This window comes from Triticum aestivum, chromosome 1B (assembly GCF_018294505.1).
Source record: "Triticum aestivum cultivar Chinese Spring chromosome 1B, IWGSC CS RefSeq v2.1, whole genome shotgun sequence".
NCBI lineage: Eukaryota > Viridiplantae > Streptophyta > Magnoliopsida > Poales > Poaceae > Triticum > Triticum aestivum.
The window spans coordinates 645,733,907-645,753,976 of record NC_057795.1 but is presented as its reverse complement, the minus strand read 5'-3'; the positions used below and the strand labels follow the sequence as shown (position 1 = coordinate 645,753,976).

Genomic DNA, 20,070 nt, shown 5'->3' with positions numbered 1-20,070 from the left:
AGGTGTGGCATTGTGGCAAAGCTCATCGCCAAGTTAGCACAATTTTGCCTCCAGCAGCGCCCATATCCCATCACCATATCTCATCCATCCACGTGAGAATCTCGCTTGCCCAAGTGAGGCAAACAGTCCCTGCAAAACAGAAATCCATGGCGGCTATCGGCAGGAGACAACGCCCACAAAGCACAAAACCGGCAGTGCAAAGTTCAACCAAGAAGAAGCAAAACGATGCAAACGGAACAACAACGATGAAACGGAGCGAAAAGGTTTGTTTCCTCTTCCAAGCTCTTCCCCAGGCTATGCAAGTCTGGACCCAAGTCTGGTACTATGCACAGCCCGCCGCCACCCCGGCCCCCACCACGGAGGTGTGGAAACAGCGGCGACGGGCTTCGACCGACAATTGTAAACCAACGAACCGTCTGTCATCGACGACACGAACGAACAAAAGTCTTAAGAAAAGGAAAAGAGCCGAATGCCGGCTAGAGTTCTTTTTTGTTTTTTTTGTTTCGACTGACGCTCATTGAATGCCCATGAATCTACTGCTGCCATCAACCCCTCTTCCTCCGGCTACCACAGTCCTCTACATCAGCGACACCGAAATGGTTTTTTTCTCCCGCCGCGTCATCGTCGGAGTCGTGCCTCTTGGAGCTCACGGCGTCCTCCTCCGCCATTGCTCGCAGGCCGGGGCGCTGCAAAACAACACAAAGATTATCAAGCTTGGCTACTGAAAGAGAGAAACGGAAACACCCCCCCCCCCCCAAGAAAAAAATCTGAAATAGAAACATGCAACGGGGCCTGGCTACCAAGACCTCCACGACGGCTGGCCCTGTGTAGACATGACAAAATCTCAGTACTGGACACACCTGCACGTCGGCAGCCAGCCACATAGACAGGCCAGCCCGAGCTCGCATGCACAGTCAACAATGGTCCGGGCCCACGTCACATCGGCTAGGACGACGATAAATAGAAAGCCGATGACTTCTTTCCCTTCTCCCCCAAACCCTCCCAGTTCTATACAAATAAGTATCCAATCATCGACGTATAGTATAGCACTAACCGAAGGGCTAAAAATCAGTCGACTGATTTTTTATGAAGTCTCAGTCGACCCCCTACCCCCCGCGTTAGATTTTTTTTTAGAACGAAGGCTCAAGAAGAGCCCGGCTTTGAATTAACAAAGCCATCAACCGGCCAGGAATACAAGAAACAAGAACACCACACCACATCGGCCAAACGATACAAGGGGGCTGTAAGAACAGCTTACAACGCTACTCCAACAACCAGCAAACAGAAGATGAACTATGAAGAACTGCTAGTTGAGGATAAGCCCCACTACAACAAGGCACCAATATGGCTACAAGTGCAGCCTCGAGGAGCACCGGCAAGGAATCGAACACAGGGAGGAAACCAGCAGATGAGATGATCCAAACACTTGCCCTCTCTAACATCGAAAGGGATCCCTTCCCCTCGCCTAGGCTCGAAGGCGCCGCACCGTCGAATGAAGAGACGCTCACCCGAGAGCTTGAGCAAAGGTTGGTCTTGAGACTGGGCCCGCCACGGAGCACGACCACAGGTCGGAGCACACACAACAGCAACACCGCAGACACCGAAGGCGGCCAATCGTAGAGGGTAAGCCGCCGGAAGAGTTGCCGGAGTGAAGGAGCTACCGAGCCACAGGGACTCGATGGACACCAGCCGCCCACCTACCAGCTGCTGCACACAACCCCAAAGCGCCAATCTTCCCTAGGCGGCGCCTCCAAGAAGGGCACGACGCACCTGGCGCCGCCGCTGCCCATCCAACAGGGATTCGAGCTTTCGCCCGGGAGCCTTGGCCGGGGTGTGGAGAGGAGCCCACAACGGCAACTCCAGGGAGTAGAACGACGCCAAAAGGCGCCGCCGCCGCCGTACTGGAGAAGACCAAAGAGGGGGTTCCCCCGGGCTCGACCCACAGCACCAGTTTGGGGTGCACCCCGCCGGCACCGGATCCAGCGGCCAGAGGCCCCAAATCGACCAAGCCAGCGGAGGCAGAGAGCAGATAGGGGAGAGGAGAGCCGGACCTTCAGATCTGGAGCGGAGGGAGGATGACCTCGCCGCCCCACGGCCGCAATCCGCCTGCTCCTCGCCGCCCAAGCAGCCGAGGAAGCCGGCCCGCACCACCCGCGCACGCCGCCAGCCGGAGACGGCGCCGCCTCGCCGCCAAGGCCGCCGCCCTGGATCCGGAGTCCTTCTCGAGAGAGAAGCGACGGAGACCTCGCGTTAGATCACTAGGGGCTTCAAAATCTGTGCATGCTGTTTTTTTTGAGGATCGGTGCATGCTGTTTGTTTGTTGTGAAATAGGCCCGTGCAGGAATACAGTCGGCCTGTTTAGTGCTTTTTCTTTGTTTCTTTTTTTGTGAAAGGTGCAGGTATGCGTGGTGGGCTTGGCATCTTCCACATCCCCCCATTCCAGTGTGTCTCTTTCACCTGGCTACATTCGAAACCAAGCAATCCAGCCTTTTTTTTTACTCGTCTCCATTTTTTGTTAGTTTCTTTTGCTGGGTTATTTGGCATTTTGATGTGGCATTTTCCTTGATTCACTTGTTTGTCCTTTTCTCTTTTATAGTTTTGTTTTTCTTCATCTTTTCTCGTAATATTTTTTCCTTGTTTCTTTATTTTATTATCAGTTTTTCTGTTGCATATTATTCTAATTTTATGAAAAATAATATATCTCATTCACGTCATACGCCGTCTGACAAAAACATATTGCAATTCTTGGATTTGGTCACGTAACACTTAGTTCCGTCGTGCGAGCAGTGCAGCTAGGCATCATAAGCCGTCTTCTCTCTTTTTTAGCACGGGTGGGATAAGGTTGTAGGCTTCTTATGTTACATCCTGGTTATTTTTGCAGTGCAGTCTTTTTGTCCTCTTTATCCTGTTTTTCTGGGTGATTTTGAGTCAGCGGGTGTTTGTTGCCCTTATTTTTTTATTTCATTTTCTTGCTTTTTATTTTCATTTCATTTATTATTTTTTCTTTTTTCATTTTTCATTTTTTCATCTTCTTTTTTTCTTGGGCTATTTTTTATTTGTCATTTTCTCGATTGATAGAGAATTAGTTAGATCTCATTCTTTTTGGTAGCTATGGATTTTGCACATCAAGTTTTGTGTGTGGTTGACATGTGTGTTGTGTTGATGGCCTAGTACGTTGTTGCCTATTTTTTTTACTCTCTAGTCAACTAGAAATTATATTATTACATAGACCGTAAGGTTGTGGTGTTTTATTAGGGGAATAGGGCCTTTTGCATGCTCGCCAATAGGAATGAACTTCAAAGTGTCGCTCCAACTTCAACTGCATGTTCTGAACGCGACTTCAATTAAGTGGTGTTTTGTCGATAGAATGGTGGTGGCATGTCTATCACTAGGCACACAACTGCAATTGTCATGCCCCGACAACTGCAATTGTCACTCCCAATTGCAACTCGGTGATGTGTTGTTAGGGAAAGGTTGCAGTTGCATGTATGCCACTACGTTGCAATTTTAGATGCCCCTTCCTCCGGTTGCAACTACATGTCTTTGACACAACTGTAACTATGTGATGTTTTGTTCGGTCGGGGGTGAGTTGCATGTCTCCCACTAGGCCACAGTTGAAACTGTCGCCCCGACAACAACTGCATGTCTTCAACAAAAGTACAACTATGTGATGTTTTGTCTGGTAGTGGTGAGTTGCATGTCTCCCATGAGGACGCAACTGCAAGTGTCACCCCTGACTGCAACTACATGTCCTCGACACAACTGCAACTATGTGGTGTTTTTTCTGGTCAAGGGCGAGTTGCATGTCTCCCACTAGACCGCAATTGCAAGTGTCGGCCTGGCTGCAATTGCATGTCTCCGACGCAACTGCAACTATGTGGTATTTTGTCCAGTCAGGGGTGAGTTGCATGTCTCGCACTAGGTTGCAACTACAAGTGTTGCCCCCGACTACAACTGCATGTCTTTGACACAACTACAACTATGTGGTGTTTTTTCTGATAGCGGTGAGTTGCATGTCTCCCACAAGGCCGCAACTGCAAGTGTCGCCCCTGGTTAGGGGTGAGTTGTATGTCTCCCACTAGGCTGCAACTGCAAGTGTCACCCCGCCCGCAACTGCATGTCTTCGACGCAACTGTAACTATGTTGTGTTCTGTTCAGTCAGGGGTGATATGCATGTCTCTCGCTAGGTCGCAACTGCAGGTGTCTGCATGTCTTCGACACAAGTACAACTATGTAGTGTTTTGTCTGGTAGTGGTGGGTTGCATGTCTTCCACGAGGTCACAACTGCAAGTGCCTCCCCTAGTCAGGGGTGAGTTGCATGTCCCCCACTAGGCCGCAACTTCAAGTGTCGTCCCCGATTGCAACTCCATTCTTCGACACAACTGCAACTATATGGTGTTTTATCTGGTCAGGGGTGAGTTGCATGTCTCCCAATAGGCCGCAATTGCAAGTGTCGCCCCAACTGCAACAACAAGTCTAGTCAGGGGGGCTTTGTTTTGTCGAAAGGGGTGGCGTCGAGAGATATGGTGCCCAGTTGCATGTCCCACGCTAGGCATGCAATTACATGTCTTCTACCTTGGTCGCAACTGCAAGTCTTATAACTTGGTTGCAACTTGACTTCCATTTTTTTGTTGTACGGGAACAGGCGCTAGTTGCATGTCCCACATTAGGCATGCAATTAAATGTCTCCTAACTTGGTCGCAACTGGGGACCTTTGTTTTCTCAGAGAGAGAGAGAGAGAGTGAGGGTCCAGTTGCATGGCCCACACCAGGCATGCAACTGCATGTCTTTGAGCATGGTCACAACTGCATGTCTTATAACTTGGCTGCAACTCGATCTTTTTTTTGTCGGATGAGGTGAGAGGCCAGTTGCATGTCGCAGAATAGGCATAGAACTACATGTCTTTTCTAACCAAGTTGCATTTTTGTAAGTGCCTTTGTTTTGTCGGAGATGGCAGCGAAAAGTGAGTGGGGGCCCTAATTGTAGTCATGCAATTGCATGTCTTCCAACATGGTCACAACGACATGTCTTCAAACTTGGTTGCAACCCGTCTTTTGTTTTTGTTGGACGACGAGAGGGACCAGTTTGCATGTCCCACACTAGGCACGCAACTGCATATCTTCTAAGTTGGTTGCAATTGGTCAAGAGAGGGGGGCACTTGCATACTCAAATGTAGTCATGCAATTGCATGTCTTCTAACTTTGGTCGTAACGACACTTTTTCTTCTATTGGGCAAGGAGAGGGGCCAGTTGCATGTCTTCCAACATGGTCGCAACTCGATTTTTTTTTGTCGGATAAGGAGAGGGGCCAGTTTCATGTCCCGTGCTAGGCACGCAACTGCATGTCTTCTAACTTGGTTGCAACTGTAAGCGGCTTCCGTTGTTTTGTTGGAGGGGGTGACGGGATGTGCCGGGGGGGAGGGGGCACTTGCATGCTTAAATGTAGTCATGCAATTGCATGTCTTCCAACATGGTCGCAACTACATGTCTTCTAACTTGGTTGCAACACGACCTTTTTGTTTTTTTCTCGGATAAGGTGAGGGGCCAGTTGCATGTCGCAGAATAGGCACGCAACTACATGTCTTCTAACCTGGTTGCATTTTGTAAGCGTCCTTGTTTTGTCGGAGGGGGGCGGCGACAACAGAGAAGCATGTCCAACTATAGCCACACAACTGATCTCACAACTAGCTTTATTATTTTCTCGCAGCAGGGAGTGGGCAGTTTGCAAGATATTTTGGTCCTTTTGTTATTTTTTAAAAATCATATACTATTTTTTTGCATCGAAAAGATTTTTGACCCAAGGGACCAGAACAAAAAACTAATTTGTTTTGTGAAAAAAGAGCAGATAAAGCTGAAACAGTTACTTTTGTCTACATCCAGGAACACATAAATGTTTGTTGTGATGGAATGGAGTATCTATAGACGGTGTGTTGCTCTTTTTTTCCTGTTTGAAGTCTCTGGAACGTGGACCCAGGCTCAACATCTTTCTAGAGGCATTAGTAGAAAACAGGGACTTTCGTCCAAACTCAATATACACATTAGTCCCGGTTGCATCACGAATCATCACGAACTGTGACTAATGTGAGCATTAGTCTCGGTTCGAGCGGCTAAGGCGTCGGGAAGGCATTAGACCCAGACTCCAGTATGTGAATTTATTTTCAATTTTTCATTTTTGATTTTGTAGTTTCTGTTTTTCTTTCTATTTATTTTTGCATTTTGGATTTGTGTTATTGTTTCTTTTCTCAATTAGTGATGTTTTGGATATTTATCTAAAAAATAATGCCACTCGACTTGGCGCACACATGGACCACACATTTTTTCTTAATTTATTTTTCTTATTTTTTGTGTCAAAAATATGTGCTTAAAGAAATACAAACACACTATTTTTTTTAGAACAACTACACTTTTTGTATGCATTATGTTTGTTTGAGACATACTACAGTGCCAATCGGCTGGGAGAGCTGACACAAACACCCATATATTTGGCAGCCCAAATACAAACAAAAGAAAAAAACAATCTAAAAGAAAGACAACAAAAAAAAATAGGAGGCTGCCCACATACAGGCAAGAAAAAATAATCCCAAAACGAGACAAGCAATTTGGGAGAACAAAACGGAGGAGAAAAGCAGCCCACCTAAGAAAAGAAGAAAAAAAGACAAAAAGAAGGCCCAGTACATGTTAAACAAGCCCAAAGGAAAACGAATGAGTGACAAGGAAATCGATCGGGGCATTTGCACGAAGTTGACATCAGGTGACTTAGACTTCACGAAGTCTAAGTTGACTGAGTTCTAGACATACCCATAGCACTAATCCTCATAAGTATCATCCAAATATATGAAAAGTCTAAATAATCATATAAAAACTAATGACATTGTTTTAATGACGAAATGACGGTGCGGTGTAAATGTAAGTAAAAATAAAATTGGCTGGTAAAAAGAATGTGCAGTGGCAGGAGATGGAGTGGTACCTTCTTTTGCTTCTTCACGTGCACCATGTACCTGCCCTGGTCACCTCAGGCAGCGTCTGCCCCGGGGACATTTTCTGCGCCAACACATCGTCGATCGTGTCAGCCTTACCGCTCGTAGTAACACCGAGACGAATGCATGCATGGAAGACAGACAAAAAAGAATGGCGGTGTGTGGCGTACCTGGAGCTTGTCCTCGACAGCCTTGGGGCGGCGCTGCATGGGGCGGTAGGGCAGCCTGCCGCAGGTCATCGCGAACCAGTCCTCCTCCTTCTCCCTGCGGGTGAGCTGGGTCGCGACGAACGGCGCGGGCGGCCGGGCCGCCGCCGCCACGGCGGCGGCCGCCCTCTGCGCGACGTGCGGCGCCACCGCGGGGGGCTCCTGCACCATCGGCGCCTTGCCCTTCTCCTTCATTGACGCCTGGCGCGGTGGCTGCTGCCTCTGCGGCGTTGGCTGCCTAGGCTGCACCTTGGGCGCCGGCTCCTGCTCGCCGTTGCTGGTGGCGTGAGCCGCCTTGTCCGCCGCCTGACGGTACGGCTTCCGCCTCGGCTGCTGCGGTGGCGGCTTAGGCTCATGCACCTTGGGCACCGGCTCCTGCTCGGCGGTGCGAGGCGCCTTGTCCGCCGCTTGCTGCTGCTCGCCGGCAGCGGCATGAGGGTCCTCCGCAGATGATCTGGTCACCATCATTTTCGGCATCATCGGTAAGCAAGGACGACGGACACGACGAAAACTGAGCAATGCCTATGCGATCTAGCCTGCCCAGCGACTACAAGTACACGCAGTACACCGCATATAAACGGAGACCTCTACTCTACAGATGGATGTATAGATGGTTGGATATGCACACTAATGCCACTAATGCATGCATCAAATCTCTACTACTAATGCCGATTTAGCGGTGATATCAGCAGTTCCTCTGGCCAGCACCCCGTATACATACAATAGAAGGAAACTATTAATGGCATTAGTGCCAGGATATACATTGTTGTTTGCGTGTAGAGTGATCGCCCAGATTATCAGTATCTATCCCGGAGATAATGAGGTGCCGATTAATGCGTGTGGCGTTACTTACTTTGTTGTACTGCTGGCGTATAAAGGGCAAGAATACAAATGGTGTAATTGAGTAAAGAAATGGCGCCACTATTTCTGAAAAATGGAGGGGGCCCACTACGCCACGCAAGCAAGACACGGCCCGGCCCTGACCCGAGCCCACGGGCAGCTGCTGCTCAGACCTGACTGGCCCGGCCCGACCGAGACGGCACAACACATACGGAGTGGGGACACTGCCGCCATGGATGACGAGCGGGTCCCATGGTGGCTATCTTACCTGGCGTCGACACAGAATGGGGCGTGGCGTGCGTACCTGTGCTGCAAGAGGGTGGCGGCGCGAGGTGGCAGTGGCGAGAGGGTGGCGGCGTGAGGTGGCCATGGCGAGACGGTGGCGGCGCGAGGAGTGTGTGGCGAGGTGTCGAGGATGACGGGGCCGCGGGCGCTCGGCGGCGGCATCAGCTTCTCCGCCTCCGCGCGTGGCTGGGCCTGGCCTTGCGCCGCCGGGCGTTTCTTCAGCCTTAAGATGGCCCGACAATGCGCCAGAGCGGGGATCAGCTCGGGCTCAGGCGCGGAGGTGGAAGTGGGCACCGGTGCTGGCGCGGGAGTAGACACCGGTGCGGGGGCAGGAACGGGAGCGGACGTGGGCGCGTGCGGCTCGCGGCGGGCGCACGAGCGCTTCTTGCGGCCCCACTTGAGCGGAGTGGGGTCTTCCGGCGCGGCGATGGTGATGCAGCAGCTGCTGCTGCTGCCGCCACCGAGGTCGGTTCCCTGGGTGGCCTGGGCGGTGAGGTTGTAGAGCCCGCCGCCGCCGAGGTCGGCTCACTAGGTAGCCTGGGCGGCGAGGTTGTAGAGCCTGCCATCGTGGCTGTTGGATGCCTCAGAGGCTTGTGTGGCCAAGTTGTAGAGCCCGCCGCCGAGGTTGAGTCCCTGCGAGGAGTGCGCGGCGGCGTTGTGCAGCTGGTGGTCGCTCACGATAGCAGCGGATGAGGACGCCGGACGCCCTCCTGGCCGGCGCTGCTCGAGCGAGGCGCGGGCGAGGTAGGACGCGAGGCTCGAGCTGTCGGCGTCCACGGCCGGGGCGTCATCGCGGTCGTCCATGCTTGGTGTGGGTGACGGTGCGGGTTCTGCTTGCTTCCTGATGGCGGCGCTGCCACTGCCGTTGTCGATGCCATTGGGGACTGGAGCGTATTCCGGGTTGATCCTGCACGGAAAACGAGATCAGACAATCCAGATACGATGTTAGCCAGAGATTTGGATTGCGCGAGAACCAAGTCAGGCACTTGGGATACAAATGAAACCAACAGCAAAAACTTCTTCCCCTCATCGCGAGAACTGTAAGGCCTCCTTTGGTTCATAGGATAAGAATGTTATAGAAATAGGAAATTCATAAAAAGTGAGATGACATGCATCTCAATTTCTATAGAGAAAGAGATGTCATTTGAATTATAGGATAAGAAAAATTTTCATTGAATCTAAGCTATTTTTTTTCCAGAATGTGAAGGATTCCTAAACTATATAGGAATAGGAATTCATTTCTACAAACCAAAGGGCTTGAAAGGAATTTTAACTTTGCAAATCCTATCCTATAGAATTCCTATAAAATTTCTACAAACCAAAGGAGCCAAAACCAAAATTAGTTCTAAAATGCAACCACGTCTACAAACTGCAGAACCGAAGTGCAAAACCCGAGCACTCGAAGATCTGCTCGACGGAAATCCGCACAAAAAAGCACACACGGAACTGCCTGCAGCGACCACATGGAAACAATCGGCTGAAAGCATGAATCTTCCGGCATGACAGACCAAACAGAAATCCTAATACAGAACAAAATCGAAGTGAAAACTCTGCAACCAGTCACAACAGTCGTCGAGTGGGGAAAGAAAAGAATTTGAGGCAGTGAGATGAGAAAGATTGGTAAAATCCAGCTGTGAGACGAGACAGGCAACCATACCGGGAAAGATTGATAAAATCCGCTGGCTCCTCCTCGGTGGTGCGAGGTGCCTTGTCCGCCGCTTGCAGCTGCGGCTGCTGCTGCTCGCCGGCAGTGACATGAGGGTCCTCCGGAGATGATCTGGTCACCGTCATGTTCGGCATCGTCAGCAAGCAAGGAGGACAGACACGACCGAAACTGAACAATGTCTATGGGATGTAGCCTGCGCAGCTAGTACAAGTACACCGCATATATATAAAAGGAGACCTCTACTCTACAGATGGATAGATGGATGGTTGGATATGCACAAGCAATCAGACTAATTAATGCCACTAATGCGGTCAAATCTCTACTACTGGGAGGATCATATACTAGAATGCATATGATACCAGGGTACGATACTGCCTCCCATAATATCATATATTAGTATCAGTTTTGTGTAGTATCTTATTTATTGCTAGCATAGTATTTATTATAATGCGGTATCACAATATAATACTTAATGTTTTTTTCTTCATTTAATTTTATGACGCTTTATCAAAATTATCTAGTTGGCATGCATGATACTAACCATAATACTATTATTATGACCAGCCTAATACGAATTCAGCGGTGATATCAGTAGTTCCTCTTGCCTGCACCGCGTACATATACTCCCTTCTTCCATCTATATAGGGCCTAATGCGTTTTTCGATGCTAACTTTGACCAAATATTACAGCAATAGTATATGACATGCAACTTATGCAAAGCAAACCGTTAAATTCGTGTGTGAAAGGAGCTTTCAATGATATAATTTTCACATTGTGCATGTCATGTACTATTAATCTTGTTAATAGTCAAAGGCGGTCTTAAAAACGCATTAGGCCCTATATAGATGGAAGGAGGGAGTACAAACAATAGAAGGAAACTATTGATAGCATTAGTGCCAGGACAGACATTGCTGTTTGCACCCCGCAAAAAAAAGACACTGTTGTTAGCATGTAGAGTGATCACAACACAACACAGACGATGTTGGAGATCGCCCAGATTATCAATGTCTATCCCGGAGATAATGAGGTGCCGATTAATGTGTGTGGCGTTACTTACTTGTACTGCAGGCGTATAAAGGGCAAGAATACAAAAGGTGTAATTGAGTAAAGAAACGCGCCACTATTTCTAAAAATGGTGGGGGGTGCAACGCCACGCAAACGAGACCGGGCCCGGCCCTGGCTCGAGCACACGGGCAGAAGGGCCGGATTGACTCGACCATGATGGCGCAAGGCAACTCAACATGGACAGAGTGGGGACGCTGCCACCGTGGACGACGGGAAGGTCTCATGGTGGCTACCTTACCTGGCTTCGATAGAGAATGGTGCGTGGCGTACGTACCTGCGCTGTGAGAGAGTGGCGGCACGAGGTGGCAGTGGCGAGAGGGTGGCAGCATGAGGATTCTGTTGCGTGGTGTCGAGGATGACCGGGCCGCGGGTGCTCGGCGGCGCATCAGGTTCTCCGCCTTCGCGCGCGACTGGGCCTGGCCTTGCGTCGTCGGGCGTTTCTTGATCCTTAGGATGGCCCGGCGACACGCCAGCAGAACCCGTGCCGTCACTCACGAGCGCGACGGCGCGACGGCCGTGGATGTTGACAGGTCGAGCCTCACGTCCTACCTCGCCCGTGTCTCGCTCGAGTAGCACCAACCACGATGGCGTCCGTCGTACTCATCTGCTGCCGTCATGAGGGACCACCAGTTGTACAACACCGCCGCGCACTCCTCCCAGGAACTCAACCTCGGCGGCGGGCTCTACAACTTGGCCACCCAAGCCTCCAAGCCATCCAGCAGCCTCAACGGCGTAGTCTACACCTTCGCCGCACAAGCCTCCCAGGCATTCAATAGCCTCGGCAGCGGGCTCTACAACCTCGCCGCCCAGGCCACCCAGGGAGGCGACCTCAGCGGCGGTCTCTACAACCTCGTAGACCAGGCCACCCAGGGAGCCAACCTCGACAGCGGGCTCTACAAACTTTCCGCCCAGGTCACTCAGGAAGGCGACCTCGACGGCGGCGGTATCAACATCGCCGCCGCCGCCGCTGCCGAGGTCGCCTCCCCGGGTGGCCTGGGTGGCAAGGTTGTAGAGCCCGCCGCCGAGGTCGGCTACATGGGTGGCCTGGGCGGCGAGTTTGTAGAGCCCGCCGCCGAGATCGCCTCCCTGGGTGCCCTGGGCGGCGAGGTTGTAGATCCCGCTGCCTAGGCTGTTGTATGCCTGAGAAGCTTGTGCGGCGAAGGTGTAGACCGCTCCGCCGAGGCTGTTGGATGGCTCGGAGGCTTGGGTGGCCAAGTTGTAGAGCCCGTCCCCGAGGTTGAGTCCCTGGGAGGAGAGGGCGACGGCGTTATACAGTTGGTGGTCCCTCATGATGGCAGCAGATGAGGACGACGGACGCCCTTGTGGCTCGTGCTGCTTGAGCGAGGTGCAGGCGAGGTAGGACGTGAGGCTCGACCTGTCGGCATCCACGGCTGGGGCGCCGTCACGCTTGTGCATGCTTGGTGTGGGTGACAGCGTGTTCTGCTAGCTTCCTGGTGGCTCCGATGCCGCTGCCGCTGCCATTGGGGACTCGGACGGATTCCGGGTAGATCCTGTGGTACCTGCATGGAAAATGAAAATCAGACAATCCACAGACAACGTTAGCGAGTATGAGAACCACTTCAAACACTGATAGATATTGAAACAAATAGCAAAGAAATTCTACCCCTCATCGCGAGAATTCTATCTAAACCAAAATCAGTTCCAAAAAGCAACAATGTCTACAAACTGAGAAATTGAATTGCGAACCCCGAACATTAGAAGATCTGTTCGACAGAAATCCGTACAGAAACAATTGGGCAAAAGCATGAATCTTTCGCCATGATCATGTTGCCGCTGCGAAGTCAGACCAAACAGAAATTCTACTAAAAGAGAACAAAATTGAAAGGAAACTCCGAAATCAGTCACAACAGCCACCGAGTGGGGAAAAAGGAAAGAATTTGCGGCCGGCAACCAAACCGGGAAAGATTGGTAAAATGAATCCAACAGTGAGATGAGACAGTAAAGCAAGCAAAAACCAGACGGAGCACCGGCGACCTGAAGATTAGATAAACTCTGCTCCAGGCAAAACAAAAACAGACGCACACCGAAAGAGATGACCACCGCAAACAAAACAACAATAACTCGGAATCGATCTCTCGGCAGGAAGGAACGAACAACCCAGAACATGGTACGGGAAGAACGCCGAGAGAGAAATCACGGTGGTGAGAGGGAGATTTTGGCCATGGCATGGCCTATGATTATCTTGTGAGTTGAGAGGCAAAAGTGATGTCGGATCTCACCAGAGTCAATCATGGTCGTGCAGAGGGGTGGATCTGGAGGAGGCCGTCGCGACGCACGAGTAGCTGACCAGTAGGGCTTGGCCTCTAAGCGGCACACCATCGTAGTCCCCACAGTTGATTCGGCAGCAAGAGCGACGAGGCGAGATGCGGTGATGATGGGTGAGGGTGATAGGGATGAGCGGATAACAGATCTACATGGTCGAGGCTATGCGGCACCATCTTCGTGGAGGGGTGGTGAATGATGGTAGGAGGACGATTTGGGGAAGAGGGAGAGGCTGGGAGAAGGGAGAAGGGTTGGTGGCAGCTAGGAGAGGACAGAGGAGTCGAATGTGGATTGATTTAGGGTTCCATCGTGGGATGGATGGATGTAGTATTTTTATACAGGAGAAATGCTAGGGCCCACATGGCGGGCCTAACTGATGGCACTCATGGATATCAGGTACATGAGTGGTGGAACGTACCCACCCTCACGATACCTGGTGGGACAACATTTGGCCCATACGCATGCCTCTGGGTTGCAAATGGAGCACAAATAAGGTAATTAGCTTATGGCGTGCCTCCTAGGACATGCGTGTGCGGTGCCATGGAGGCTATGCTTGATGGGCATGTCCATAGTCGAAAGCACCGGCGATGAGGTCACCTATCAGTGTAACAAGAAACGATGGAGTAAGAGAGGGATCCAAGGGCGACCAGGAGAAAGAAGGAGAGAGAGAGAGAACGCATACTAGAGGTAGTGAAGATCTGGTTGATGGTGGCCGTGCCGACGATTGATAGCATGAGAAGGGGGATCCGCACCCTCATTTGGTCGGCGAACCCCATCGACGCTGATGCATAGATGGCTCCTCCAGAGAGGCTTCCCGTCGGCCTGTCACGATGGCGTGAGGCTCGATCTAGGAAGAGGGAAGGGTTGGGAGAAGAGAGGGTTGGCGGCGGCTAGCGGAGAAAAGAGGACTATTGCGCGGTTTGATTTAGGGTTCTGGTGTGAGAAGGTTGGGTGTGGTATATTTATATGGGAGAAATGATAGAGCGCACATATCGGGTCTAATTGATGGGCCCACGGGAATCGGCTAGGAAAGAGTGCACCCAAGGTAGTGAAGATCTGGCCAATGGTGGCCACACCGGTGAATGAGAGCTGGAAGAGGGAAATTCACATCCTCACCTGGCCGGCGAACCCCATCGATAATGGTGCATAAAGGGGCCCACCGGAGAGGCTTCCTGCAGTCTGTCATAGCGGCGTGCTGCCCCAGATCTTGGTCCCCGTCGCCTTGGCCGAGTCGAGGAATGGAGGAGGAGGCCGCAGCACGAGGCGACATTGAGGGTGTGGCGCAACCATGACTAAGGGAATACCTTCGAATTCAATGGGATTATTTTGGCAGAATAGGCACGCACCATCATCCCTGTGCGGTCTTAGGCGCGACCACCCCTATGCTCACGTGACTCATCAAGGCATGACATGGAAATGGGAGGATAAGCACTCGCATCTCACCTTCCCCATCTCAGCCGTTGGTTCAAGATCCCACGGTTACTGATCTATTCACTACTCTATGACTCGCCGCGAAGAGAAAGAAACACATATTCCTCTAAAAAAGAAACAAACACACATTTCTTTCCAACCAAAAAACCAAACATTGAGCATATTTTGAGGTTCATAACGGGTAAGCCTTTTATGCTAATATCATTTTTCACATATGAAAATGTGAGTGCCTTCCACAGTTTCACTTCTATAGAAGTTTGAATGGATATGGGTATAATGCATATAAAATTACTTATTTTTAATCATAACATGCAATCGTAACTTGGTATATATTAGTCTTAGATTGATATGTATTATTGTGGGATAAATGTGACACTGCCAATTACTTGGGATCCGGAACACACCACTAGGATAAGACATTGTAGATGAGGATGCACACCTAACCACAACCTGGTGACGGCTCAAGGGTTAATGGTTAATGTGACTACACATAAAAAATAAAGAAGATGCATGAAATCCCCTTCTAATTTCTAGTTAATCATATGTTGTGCCATGGGCCAGTTTATGTATTAGACTGAATAAACATTTTCTTAATCACATGGCGGCGGGGTCTCGGTTAACCTGCTCCTGTGTGGGGAACACCGGATCTGGAGCCGCGGCTCCATTGGCAAGGCATGACCGGCTAACAGCCGTGCGGGTGGTGGATCCAGTGTCCCGGCCGTGAGGGCGGCGGGATCCTGTAGTCGTTGGCGGCCGGCTGCAGCTTCTGCGGCGGTCGGTGTGCGCGATCTGGCGCCTCCCTTCCTCCCCTGTTCGGCGTGCGGACCAGCCTGGTCGATCGGGCCACGTATCCTCTTGGTCCCCGTTCTGTACAGGAGGTGCTGCTGGTGGCGGAGATCTAGTTCAGGCAAAATCCCTGGCCGGCCATGACTGGTCGCGCCGACGGCGACACCTGAGGGCACCGTTTCCCCCCTTGGAGGCGTCGGTATGGACTGATCTCCTCACTTCACCTTCCAGTAGGTCTCCCGGGCGAAAGCCCTAACTCTGTTGGGCAGCGGCAGCGCTCATGGCGCCGTTCCCTTCTTGAAGGTGCCGCTCTGGGAACCTTGGGATTGGGTGGCGCTTGTGGGTGGTGGGCGACGGCGGTGGTGCGACCCTGCCCTAGCATGGATTTACGTATGTTGCTTGGAGATGGACTTGCGTAGGTGGAGGTCGTCGGCTGGCATCATGGTGGAGGTCGTTGTTTGGTATCGTGGTGGCGTCGATGGTGGAGGACCTGCCAAGGTTGTCACCTCAATCTGCTCTGAAGATGGACCAGTGGAAGATGACGCCGATGACACATGTGAGTGCGTCAGACCGGTTTGAGCCCCGGACCCAGCAGATGGCTCGGTCGGGGCATCCGGCTTTAGATGTTAGGCTCAGGTGAGAGGTATGGGTATGTGGCCCACCTTGCACACCTTCATCATTTGGATAGGAGTAGCGGCAGATGCTGCCAAGATGGTGGATTCAGACATATTGTTGTTATACTTTGTAAGGTCCTCGAGAATAATCAATAAAATGGTCGTATGCATCTCCCAGATGCAGAGGCCTGGGGTCATCCTCCTTTAAAAAAATATGCCATGCCATGGGTTGGGCCCGTGGGACTGGGGGTACCCAGGCCTGTATTCCTTCGGCCTGGTGCGTGGACCACAACTAAGGTTCATGAGCAAGATTCTCGATAGGCCCTCGCCCCGCGAGGCATACGTCAGTAGCGCCTCAGGCAGATCGGAGGCGTCGCCAGGAACCTCGGGAGGCCCTCTCACGAGGCTGTCTCCCGAGGTCTCCTCCCAAGGCCCTTGTGGAGTCAAACAAGTCAAGAGCCGCCAGGCCCGGTCATGCGGTCCACAGTCTTCACGTGGGTGACACGCGAGGCGACAAGCGATAAGGAGGCTTTCCTCTTTCGTGCTAAGGGAGCGAGGCCAGCTCCCAAAGCAATCTCCAAAGGTTGCCTGATCGGTGCAAGATGAATAAGACAACGGGCGTGCCAGGGCGGTTGTCATTCCCGAGCCCACCAGCACGTCATGGTAGGAGTCTTTTGCAGGCGAAGAACACCTTTAGTCATGATAAGTTGTGACCTTGTCCCCCTTCAAACTGGCCGTTGTGGCAACCCTTCCTGCCTTGTGTTTTTAGGGGAAGAGGACCAGGGGCAGTATAAGAAGAGGGCGAGGTGCCGCCGTAGAGGGCGTCGACTCATTTAGCAACTAGAAAAAGCAATCCCAGACAAGCAGGAGTAAGGTTTTACACTGCGAGGTGGCCCGGACCTGGGTAACTGTCGTGTTCATTGTTCCTCTATCTTAGCTCGAGCTTACCGTAGTGTCGCCGTGAAGTTGTGAGGGTAGAGTAGGGCGGTAGGAACTAGCGCACCCTAGAGTTCGAACCTCTTGGGTCCCTGGAGTCCTGATTCCGACATTTGGCGCCCCAGGTAGGGGTTTGTTGCTGTTCTTCTGCTCAGTTTCAGCTCCCGCTTGACCAATACCATCGCTAACGCTCCTCAAGTGCATGCCGAGCGCCGGGCAGCTCGCGTCGCCCGTATGGAGCCTGTGGGCCACGATGACCCGCCAGCACTCTGCCAATGTTGTGGCCGCTGCTGCCACCAACCCCGTTGCCCACGAGCAGCAGAACCCCTCCATGCACCCCTCTGTGCAGCCCGATGATCGCACTGCCATGGCCTCTTCTTCCCTCGGCTGCCACGGGCCGCGGAACGCGCAGGCCGTGCTGCTCATGGCACGAGAGCTGCTCCGCTCCCGACGCCGGGCTACGACGCTTGGCTTGGCCACAACACCAAGCTCGTCATTGCCACCGGAGAATCCCTGGCGCCCTCACACTCGTTCCGTCCTCTGCTGTCTTGAGCCGGGGACGTGGCGCACGGAGCACCTCCGCTGCCGTCTTGAGCTGCGTGCACAAACACAAGCGATAAGGATTGTAAGCTTTCTAGAGTTGTGAGATTACAGAGTAGATAAGGGAAACTTATAGATGTCCAGGTAAAGTTATTTATTTACAAACTCCGCCACACCTGAAAATTATTCCTGTCTTCGCCACTGTAGACAACGAAATAAAATGATACATTTTGAAACGAAAAAAAAAGACCGATGAAGCATCCGAAACACTGGTGACTGGGCGTGGTCACCCTGGTGCCAGTTCACTTCCATCCCCGGGCTGTACGTAGCATCAGCAAGCGTTGTCGCGACGGGAGTGTTGGAGGCGGTGCAGCCGCAGTGACGCGCGCCACGTCCGTTTCGGTCAGACCAGCCCGCGATCTCGCCGCCCGCTCCTTGCTCGCTCGGTTACTGGTTGCTTCCGTTTCCTCACGTCGCACAGAGGAGCGGCCACCGGAGGAGGCGGGACTCCGGCGATCCGCGAGCAACTCGTTGTTCTTTTCTGCAGTGAAGTTGCAGCACTTTACAGCACAGCAACGGGTAACTGAAACTCTGTGACTGGAGCGCGTTCTCGGCCGCACCTAGGCGCCCGTCCGTCCATGTGTGTGTCGGCCTCTCTATCCTCGTGTCTATGGATGATGATGGCCTCACGATGAGTCACTGGCGCCTATCTAACTGAAGTTGCCACGAAATACGTTTGACAAATACATTTGCAGGCGAGTACAAGCGGCGGGCGGCGGGCCAGTGCACTCCTCACGTCACATGCATGCAACAGCTGCAACCGTGCGTGTGCTTGAAGCTTCCAGCTGGACTTTTTTTTTCTTCTGTATGTACAGTAGGACGCGCACATACTCGTCTGAACGTGTACTCGTCTGCAACTTGAGTGACTCGTCGTTTGATTATGATCTATACGCTTAAACACAGCCTGAGGATATCAAGGGCGTCACTCGCATGAACGTGCATGCACCTTGCTACGCTCACCGCTCATCTGCCAACGCTCCCCGCACGCAAGCAACCAAAATCTGCTAGCAAAGCGGCATACTAATTTTGGCAAAACAAGAGGAATGCCATTCTTTTCATGGAATCAATTGTTAGTATCTCTTAGAGCTAGCTAGTTTTGCTTGCAATACTTGGTTGTTGTTTTTCCTTTGCTTACAAATGAAGAACGGGTAACCATTTGGATAGATTCAGTCGATTGAGAGGTGGCTGTGCTTTGGATTTAATTATCCAAGTCACGAAATTTATCCTTACTTGTAATAGCATCCCATACTTGTTTGACATATTCATAACAGAAAGTGTGATCCTTCTGTTGTACTCCCTCCGTTCCAAAATGTTAGTCTTTTTAAAGATATCACTATGGACTACATACGAATGTATATGAACATATTTTAGAGTGTACATTCATTCATTTTGCTCCGTATGTAGTCACTTATTGGAATCTCTAAAAAGACTTATATTTTGAAACGGAGGGAGTAGCTGATAAAGCCAATCTTGCAAGAATGCCAGTGCCAAAAACACTTTTCGTCTGTCCATATGAAATACCCCAAATATACATCATCACGCTTAGTGAAGTGAAAGCCAATTTTCCTTTTATATGTAAACAATGTCACTAGTACTCTATATAAGATCATAACATTAGTACATATATGGATGTACTTCAAAAGAAGATTTCAATCATAAATACTACTTGGTTATAGTGAATCATGTGTTAATCAAGAATGATGATTCACTTTTGCTCTTGGATACTTCCACATTGGAACACCTTGTTGGTAGATATAGCAATGTAGCATCCTTCCAATTGTCTGCATGATGGCAAGGTTTGGCCGATCTCGCATAATGGAGCTCTATCAATTTCTCTTCATTACAAGACGAGAACGCATCAGCAATATTAGTTGTGCGCCGACGAGCACGTTATGTATGCGAGCACCGTTTGTCGCGAGAGAGATGGTTCAAGGCCGTGCAGCTGGCACGCGCACCGCTTTGTCTACATTGACGCAAAGTACAATTGTAATTTTGCTTTAAGATTATAAAAATGAGTTCATATGCATCCATGCTTTGTATAACACTTCTCTTATGAACTCACTTGTTTTCTATTCTAAAAGAATACAACTTTTAAGGTGCTATCGAGCGTTGGTAGTTGGTAGAGAGTGAATCCGAAACACTGGAATCCATTAACACGGACAAATTGAAACAAAAAAAAATGAAAAAATCACAAAAAGTAAATTATTTCATTACAATGTTTATTACGCTACTAAAGCAAAAACAAAATCGAAAATTCAATTCGGTGCCCAGGCTCATCTGCACCCGGTCAGAAAAAATCAAAACAAATACTAAAACAATCCAAATTTCTTCACGCATACAATTGTCTATCACACAAAAAAAAGGAATTTTCTGGTTTTTTTT

At 50.8% G+C, this 20,070-nt stretch overlaps 1 protein-coding gene across 1 annotated transcript; it reads right to left on the bottom strand.

Moving 5' to 3' along the window:
- Positions 1-262: 262 nt before the first annotated feature.
- Positions 263-10,098, bottom strand: LOC123081350 (skin secretory protein xP2-like). Its single transcript, XM_044504067.1, is given in 7 exon segments — positions 263-686; positions 6,967-7,040; positions 7,147-7,704; positions 7,768-7,774; positions 8,291-9,214; positions 9,750-9,827; positions 9,965-10,098. Coding segments are annotated over 6 exon segments (1,761 nt in total). The 3' UTR covers positions 263-686; positions 6,967-6,980.
- Between the last annotated feature and the right edge of the window lie 9,972 nt (positions 10,099-20,070).